The sequence below is a fragment of the Calonectris borealis genome, chromosome 14 (assembly GCF_964195595.1).
Source record: "Calonectris borealis chromosome 14, bCalBor7.hap1.2, whole genome shotgun sequence".
In the NCBI taxonomy this organism is placed as follows: Eukaryota; Metazoa; Chordata; class Aves; order Procellariiformes; family Procellariidae; genus Calonectris; species Calonectris borealis.
The window spans coordinates 2275076-2283939 of record NC_134325.1 but is presented as its reverse complement, the minus strand read 5'-3'; the positions used below and the strand labels follow the sequence as shown (position 1 = coordinate 2283939).

The 8864-nt window shown below is 44.3% G+C and overlaps 1 protein-coding gene across 6 annotated transcripts in view; it reads left to right on the top strand.

The window, feature by feature from the left end:
* The window catches only part of CHID1 (chitinase domain containing 1), a 127483-nt gene continuing 118619 nt past the window's right edge, over positions 1–8864 (top strand). The window contains exons 1-4 of one of the 6 annotated variants that reach the window (XM_075162968.1): positions 1–131; positions 5776–5942; positions 7356–7505; positions 8351–8483. In XM_075162968.1, coding sequence (XP_075019069.1) covers positions 5790–5942; positions 7356–7505; positions 8351–8483 — 436 coding nt within the window. In that variant the 5' untranslated portion in view covers positions 1–131; positions 5776–5789. Of the gene's footprint in view, positions 132–5048; positions 5240–5472; positions 5943–7355; positions 7506–8350; positions 8484–8864 lie in introns of those variants that run through there. The other 5 variants (XM_075162972.1, XM_075162970.1, XM_075162971.1 and 2 more) reach the window with 5 other exon arrangements.

Sequence of the window (8864 nt, the reverse complement as noted above, 5' to 3'; positions counted from 1 at the left end):
GCCGCCATGTTGGCGCAACCGGCTCTTAGCCGCCACCCGGCGCCCTCTTCCCCCCCCCAGCCGCCTCAGCCCTGCCCCGTCAGCCGGCGGGGCGGTGCCGTCCGCCTCTACTTCCGAAGCGGCGGCGGGCGGTAGGTGGTGGCAGTGGGCGGCTGAGGGCTGGCTGGCGGGAGGGAGGGAAGGCGCCGGGCGGTGAGGCTGTGCCCCGGCGGTGCGGTGGCCCTCGGTCTGCGCCGCAGGCGGGGTCGGGGGTGACGCGGCAGTTGAGGTGGCCTGGGTGCCCCCACGGGTACGAGCTCGGGGGTAGGCCGCGGCGGGGGCTTGCTCTGGGGGAGCCTGCTGGCTTGGCGGGCGGCGGGGGTCTCTGAGGTCTGCGTGGAAAGCTTTGGCGTCTCGAGAGTCAGCATGGGAGACAATCCGTACTGTCACAGTAGAGGTGCTTACAAGAGCAAAGGGAGTGATGTTCGCACATGCTAGAAACGGGTTTACTTTCACTCTCTTCACTCCTGAATCTAGCTTTTGTTGATTTAATTTAAAAACACATCAATAGTATGCTGCTTTGGCTTCCTTTATTAAGAGATACAGACTCCTTGTGCAGCAGTAGTTAAAATCTAGTTTCTTCTTTAGAAATAAAGTATTAACATTAACTCTTAATTTCCAAATAGTTACTGTGCCAGCCTCCAAGATTATTTAGTTTCTTTGTTTGCTTCTTTTGGACAGCCTAAATCTATGCCAGCTTCTCTCTCTTTTAAAAGTAAAGATGCATTTAAAACAGCTGACTGAAAATATGTTACCTCATGTGGAGACTCAGGTTAAACAACATTGTGACCTGGCTTAGAGAGAAATCTGGGCTTCAAATCAGTTTGTCAAAAGGTGTTTTAAACCTTAAATTGTCCACAATATCGGTTGAACAAGGACACAAACAGAGTCAATCTGCAATTTTGCTTGCATTTTGCAGTGATACAGGAAATAAACAAAAGTGCCAAGCTCATACAGTTCTACTTACTTTAGTTAGTTTGAGGAGAACTAAAAAATGATGAAGGAAGGTTTGCAGAAGAAAAACTTAATGGGAATCTAGTTTTGTAAAGCTTGCAAAATTCGTGCTTATAGTTTCCATAAAGAGCATTTAAAGTTTGACTAATTAATCTGCATGTAGTAGAGCGATGCTGTCTACTTAATTTTCACTAAATCGATGTTGTTGAACATTAAAATAAGGTTCCAACCAAGAGTCTATATTGGACTGTCACGGGCAGAAACCGTTTTGCCACAGGCTCGGTGCTTCCCATAGATCTAGCAGTAGATGTTGACTTAACAATAATTGGCAGATGGATATGATCATGTCAAGGAAATGAGCACATTTTGATGTCTAATTAGAGTTCAGTGCTGGTTTTTTAAACTTCTGTTCTTCAGCTGTTAAACGTTAACTTCTCTTCAGAGAAGTGGATGCTGTTGCTAATTGTTTCTGAAAGTGAAATCAAACACCTCCAAATCAATATATACCAGCTTCTGGAAGAATTGATATCCTGCCCAAATAGTTAAGACTTGTATTGACTATTCAGGCTCTCAATTGTTCCTCTCTGCAGGAGTTTATAGATCCTGCCAAGCTAGACGGAACAGAGTAGATGCTATCAAGAGCAACCTGCTTTGTCTAATTTTCTAGGATGCGGAAAACAAGGGGTTTACCAGTGACCTTGAAGTCAGAGTAGAAGCATAACACCTTAACTATTAATAATAGTGAATTTCAAATGGTATAGCAATTTAGCTTTTACCCCGCCCTCTGGATCCAAGAAGTACTAGAAGGCTCTCTGCTTTTATTTTGCAGTCTTTATAGGACTTGACTAAGGCCTTCAAATAATTTTGTACATGAGGTTTTTGGTGCTCTATGTTCTTTGGTGCTAGTGGCATTGTTTTTTTCAAGCACTTCTGCTGCTATCATCCTTCTGCTTTGTTCCCTAATCACATACGCCTTTCTGTTTTCTTGCAGAATGCCTAACTCCTGCAATAAATATCTCTGTTTTTAAAACCTCACTGCTAAGCCAGCCACATCCAAATACTGCTTAAGTTTATTGGGTTGTTGATCTCATCTCTGCATTACCACTGTTGGCCTCAAATAGCTGCTGTTTCATTGAGTACACTTCCATTTAACCTTTAAGTTCCTTCTGCCACCATATTACTGCTACAGTACTCCTTTAGAGTGCTCAGTCTGCTGTTGTGAGATCCCTCACCTGATGTTTTGTACAGAAACAAAATACTCAGCAGCACTTGTTATCAGTGCCAGCAGAACAACAAGTCTTGTAAATATGACTTGAAGAAATGAGCTCATAAGTCTTTAGAGTGAGTGGTAGAAATGTTAATTCTTCAGAGTAATACAGGAAGCACAAGAATATTTTAAGTTTGCCAAAACTTCAGGAAATTATGGAAGAGGTAACGTTTTTTTGACTACATCAGTGGACATGGGGAGGGCTACAGATGTCGTCTATCTGGACCTCTGTAAGGCCTTTGACACGGTCCCCCACAACATCCTTCTCTCTAAACTGGAGACGTATGGATTTGATGGGTGGACTGTCTGGTGGGTGAGGAATTGGTTGGATGGTCGCATCCAGAGGGTAGTGGTCAACGGCTCAATGTCCAGATGGAGATCAGTGACAAGTGGTATCCCCCAGGGATCCACATTGGAACGAGTACTGTTTAAGATCTTCATCAATGACATGGACAGTGGAATCGAGTGCACCGTCAGCAAGTTTGCAGATGACACCAAGCTGAGTGGTGCGGTCGACACGCCTGAGGGGCGGGATGCCATCCAGAGGGACCTGGACAAGCTGGAGAAGTGGGCCCGTGTGAACCTCATGAGGTTCAACCAGGCCAAGTGCAAGGTCCTGCACCTGGGTCAGGGCAACCCTGAATATCAATACAGGCTGGGGGATGAAGGCAACTCAAGAAGATCTTGTTAGGTCATGCAGAGAGAAAATTAGAAAGGCAAAAGCCCAGCTAGAATGCAATCTGGCCACGACAAAAAATGTTTTTACAAACATATTAATGACACAAAGAGAGCCAAGGAGAATCTCCATCCTTTATTGGATGCGGGGGGGAACGTTGCCACCAAGGACGAGGAAAAGGCTGAGGTACTTAATGCCTTCTTTGCCTCAGTCTTCAATAGTCAGAGCAGGTATCCTCAGGGTACTCAGCCCCCTGAGCTGGAAGACAGGGACAGCGAGCAGAATAAACCCCCCATAATCCAAGAGGAAGCAGTTAACGACCTGCTATGCCACCTGGATGCTCACAAGTCTATGGGGCCAGATGGGATCCACCCGAGGGTACTGAGGGAGCTGGGGGAGGAGCTTGCCAAGCCACTCCCCATCATTTACCAGCAGTCCTAGTAAACTGGGAAGGTCCCAGACGACTGGAGGCTTGCTAATGTGATGCCCATCTACAAGAAGGGCCGGAAGGAGGATCCGGGGAACTACAGGCCGGTCAGCCTGACCTTGGTGCCGGGGAAGATCATGGAGCGGTTTGTCTTGAGGGCGCTCACAAGCCATGTCCGGGGCAACCAGGGGATCAGACCCAGCCAGCACGGGTTCATGGAAGGCAGGTCCTGCTTGACCAACCTGATCTCCTTCTATGACCAGGTGACCCACTAGTGGATGAGGGAAAGGCTGTGGATGTGGTCTACCTGGACTTCAGTAAAGCCTTTGACACTGTCTCCCACGGCATTCTCCTAGAGAAGCTGGCGGCTCACGGCCTAGACAGGTCCACTCTTCGCTGGGTAAAAAACTGGCTGGACGGCCGAGCCCAGAGAGTTGTGGTGAAGGGAGTTAAATCCAGTTGGCGGCCGGTCACGAGCGGTGTTCCCCAGGGCTCAGTTTTGGGGCCGATCCTGTTCCATATCTCATCAATGATCTGGACGAGGGGATCGAGTGCTCCCTCAGTAAGTTTGCAGATGACACCAAGCTGGGCGGGAGTGTTGATCTGCTGGAGGGTGGGAAGGCTCTGCAGAGGGACCTGGACAGCCTGGATCGATGGGCCGAGGCCAATGTATGAGGTTCAACAAGGCCAAGTGCCGGGTCCTGCACTTGGGCCACAACAACCCCAGGCAACACTACAGGCTTGGGGAAGAGTGGCTGGAAAGCTGCCCGGAGGAAAAGGACCTGGGGGTGCTGGTTGACAGCGGCTGAACATGAGCCGGCAGTGTGCCCAGGTGGCCAAGAAGGCCAACGGCATCCTGGCCTGTATCAGAACTAGTGTGGCCAGCAGGAGCAGGGAGGTGATCGTGCCCCTGTATTCGGCCCTGGTGAGGCCACACCTCAAATCCTGTGTTCAGTTTTGGGCCCCTCACTACAAGAAGGATATGGAGGTGCTGGAGCATGTCCAGAGGAGGGCAACGAAGCTGGTGAAGGGCCTGGAGCACAAGTCTGATGAGAGCGGCTGAGGGAACTGGGGGTGTTTAGTCTGGAGAAGAGGAGGCTAAGAGGAGGCTGAGAGGAGACCTCATCGCGCTCTACAACTACCTGAAAGGAGGTTGTAGCGAGGTGGGTGTTGGTCTCTTCTGCCAAGTAACAAGTGATAGGACGAGAGGAAATGGCCTCAAGTTGCGCCAAGGGAGGTTTAGATTGGACATTAGGAAAAATTTCTTTACTGAAAGAGTGGTCAGGCCTTGGACCAGGCTGCCCAGGGAAGTGGTGGAGTCCCCATCCCTGGAAGTATTTAAAAGATGTGTAGATGTGGCGCTTAGGGACATGGTTTAGTGGGCATGGTGGTGTTGGGTTGATGGTTGGACTTGATGATCTTAGAGGTCTTTTCCAACCTTAATGATTCTATGACTCTTTGATTCTATGAAGATATCCCTGCTTATTGCAGAGGGCTTGGACTAGCTGACCTTTAAAGGTCCCTTCCAACCCGAACTATTCTATGACTTTTTTCTTCTCCATTAGGATGTCATAATCATGAGAAGCAGCCTGATACCTATCTAGAGCCACTAGTTTATTATAGATGAAAGCTAGTCCTAATTTGATACTTAGGACTTCCAGAATTAGTAACAGGTTGCTTTTCTTCACTCTGGTATTTTATCTCCTTTCGCCCTGGTTCCCCTAATGCTAAGTATTTATTCTCTGTTTTCTTCTTACCCACTTTTGGGAGCTAGGCTGGAAAACCAGTGTGACTCATGAATGGGGAGAGGTTGAAAAACAAGCTCTGGCTGTATTTGAAATTTTTTTTGTAAAGTCTTTCCTCTGACAGAACTAAGGTATGATAGATAAATAGCACTGAATAGAACGGTTCGCTATTAATTCTTGATTCTTTTATCTGGAGCTGGGACAAATTGTCAAAGTCATTCTTCTAGACCAATATAGCATATAGCTATAATTCTTTCTGTCTCTTAATTAATTTGTGACTTGCTGACTGGGTTGGGCAGGAGCAGAAACAAATGGCATCTCTTATTTGCTATAGAAAAGGTAAGGTGGTACTATAATCGTTCTGGGCAGCAGACATTTATCTCAGTTTCAGCTGTAAACCATTATACTTCTTTAGGGATTCTTTAAAAGGGAAGCTGCAAGTGTCCAACCCACTTTCTCTGTGATACATGTACTAAAACAAGGGACAAAAAAAGATGTTCGAGCCTAGGAATCTCTTAAAATACTCTGCCATATTGCTGCCAGAGCAAAAGCACTATTAAAACAGTACTGCCTTAAGTCTGATCCTGGAGGGCAGAAGATAAGACAAATGCTTGACTTTTCTTAGACAAGAAAACTGAATTAAACTGTTATGTTCTTCTGTTCACAGAGATTTGAACGTTTATGTTTTCAGGGCAGGAGAAACCTGACATGGGGAAAAGCACCATGAAGCTTCTCTGTACTTCACTTTCTCTTACCATGATTTGCTGCCTAGCTGAAGGTACCCTGTCAAAAACAGATGCAAAGAAAGGTGCTACAAAAAAACTGGAAGAAAAGGTAAAAGAAATAACTGAAAAGCTTACCTTATCTAACAGTGAACTAATTGAACTTTGGTAAATGGACCCTCATTCTGTCAAAACAGTGTTAAAAGCAACCATGCATTTCCATTGAAGCTTATGCTCACAAATAAGATTACCTGAAACTGTCCTTTCCTTCAGCTTTTATGGGTGTCACAACAGGTTCACTCCTTTAACCAATATGATGTAGACTTCTGGAGCTTTATCCCCCATGCAAGCTGCAGAAGCAGGAAGTTTTTGTCCCCTCTTGCATAGCTAAAGGAGACATGCTTCCAGCCCTTTGGAAAGGGGGGCAGGGAGCAGTAGTTTGGGCCAAGAGTGCTAGATCATTTACTGGTGGAAGGGAAGGTTCTCAGCCTTGCCAGTGGGAAGGCTGAGTCCTGATAGAAGAGTTTGAAGAGCCTTCTAACCAGCCGTTCCTTTGCAGGCAAAAATGATTCAGAGTCCCGTAGCAATCTGAGCAAGTGGAGCCAACATGCTGAAGTCTCTCTTAACTTGTTGAGCATGTTCTTGATTCCTGCCTGTTTTCTTTCAAAACTGCAAGAAGGCACAGCAGTGCAAGAGAAAGGGTGTGTATGGAGAGGAAGTATATTTACCAGTGCATATACTAAGTATATGTACTTAGTGTTGCTAAGCGTGTTAGGTAAAAAAGTAGACATGTTCAAAATCCTCTCCCATAAATTATTATATTAATCCTACATTATGCAGATACATCGCTCATTGTTTGTATTACTTGCTTGCTCAGTGTCTACCAGGAAGAAAATCTGATCTGCAGGTAGTGAGGATAATACAAAGTGTTAAGACAGGCCTTATCCCTAAAGTTCTTACACTGAATCAATAGATGATTTCTGCGTACTCACCATGCACACTTTATTAGGCCTTTTCACTCTGTTTCTGTCTGCTAAAACTATTTGTGCTGTTTTAGTTGAAGCAGATCTTCCTTAAAGAAAGGTGTTGAGAACCTTGGCCTTCAGTAACCACAATGCAGCATACTCAGTCTAAAGTATATCCAGTTTAAAAGTCGTCTTCAAATTCTTGGTTAAGAACTCCTAACCCCTTTTTGGCACTTTGGGGGTAACATGCCAGAAAGCATTGACTAGAGAGCAGAGCGCTATCAGCTGTGGTGAATGATGTTTTTTAATCTTATCACTTTTTGATATTTTTTTTTTGTTTATATGCTTTTTGCCTTGCAAACAAAGTAAGTTTACTGATGATGACAAATAATTTCTGAGCACTTTCCTGTTTCAGTTTTAAATCAAACTGCTCTGCATCATTTAAAAGGAGTGGTCAGAGTTTAATGAATGTGATTTTTTTTTTTTTCTTTTTGAAGTCTGTTGCTATTGAAAGTGGCTGCTTCATATAACTGGTTCTAAAAACTGTCTTCTCCCCCCAGACGCTGCATTCTGATAAAAATGTGCAGGACCGAGGACTGGTAGTTGTGGATCCAAAGGCAAAGGATATTATACTGGAACACAGAAGTTATTGCTCCCAGAAGATGAAGGAAAGACATTTCTTGGGAGATGTTCTGGGATATATTACTCCCGTAAGTTAATAAAATTAATAAAATTGGTGCTTTGAATGAATATGCAGCAGACTCTGCTAATCTGCAGTCTTGCATCCCTGCTTTGAAAGCATTTTTATAATAATGGGAACTTCTGGTCAAATACATTCAAAAAGCCAGAGGATTATTTGTCAGCTGGCTTGGGATTCAGGTGGTCTCAAACCCTTGTTCTCCCATCCATCTCTTGGAGGATGCCTAGGTCATAATGTTTTTCTTCTCACTGGTAAAACAGAGATGATAGTATTCTGTTGTCCTTGATGAGCCATGTGGAGTTGCAGTAAAGTCAGAACAGGAGAACTGCTAAGTGTCCTCATACTATGCAGCTACCAACTTGAACCTTCTAAATAAACAGTAAAAATTTTATGCTGCTGTCAAACTGATCTTTTTTGCTATCCAGTTTTACTATTATAGCATCCTTTCTTGAATAATAAATGTTTCTTCCTTTTGTTTAGAGGATGCTTTTCACTTCTTTCAGTCTTACACTGCTCAAAAGAGAAATAAGTGCCCTATAAATTTTCACGTTTCTCAAATTCTTTTGAACGTAAATGCAGGGTCTGTAAATTCAAAACTGTTGGAATCTACATGCAAATTCCTGCAGTTCAGGTGAATTTGCACAGTTTGAAGATTGCCTTTCATGTAGCTGTCGGAATTTCTAGAGTACTTTTTTACTTAAATAAAAATAATGTTCCAGGTTTCCTCAGACTAACAAATGGGGATCTAGCAAATAATTACATTTTTGTTAAAGAATTTGGATTGGTCAAAAGTAAAGGGAATTGTATATCTTGCTTTTGAGCCTCTCACTTTTTTTCTCTCCTTTCTTTTGCAAGTGGAACAGCCATGGCTATGACATTGCTAAAATATTTGGAAACAAGTTTACACTAATCTCACCAGTCTGGTTACAAGTGAAAAGGAGAGGGAAGGAAAGGTTCCAGTTCACTGGGCTCCATGATGCTGATAAAGGTGTTACTTTCTTTTTCTTTGAATACGCATTGCAAGTAAGATCACTGGTCTTGTTGCAGACTAGGTAGCTCTGGCAGTATATGCATGTGGGTTTTTCTGGCTCTGCCTCACGGTGAAGTACTTTCATCCATTCCACTTTTTCGGGAGTTTTTGTCAGAGTGAACTTCTTTCTGTCCCCACCTGCTTCCACATGTGTACATAGTTTACCTGTCCAAAGAATAAGTAGAAAGATTGGCTCTTCCACCAGGCTGTCTACAAAGCCCCTCTTAAAAAAAAAGGAAGGGACAAAGGATCTGTACAGGCAGAAATAGTCTTTGGTGGTTGCACTGTGCAGTTGTTTACCTGTTGTGTTTTTTTTCCCTTTGCAAAAACCTTTGGGTG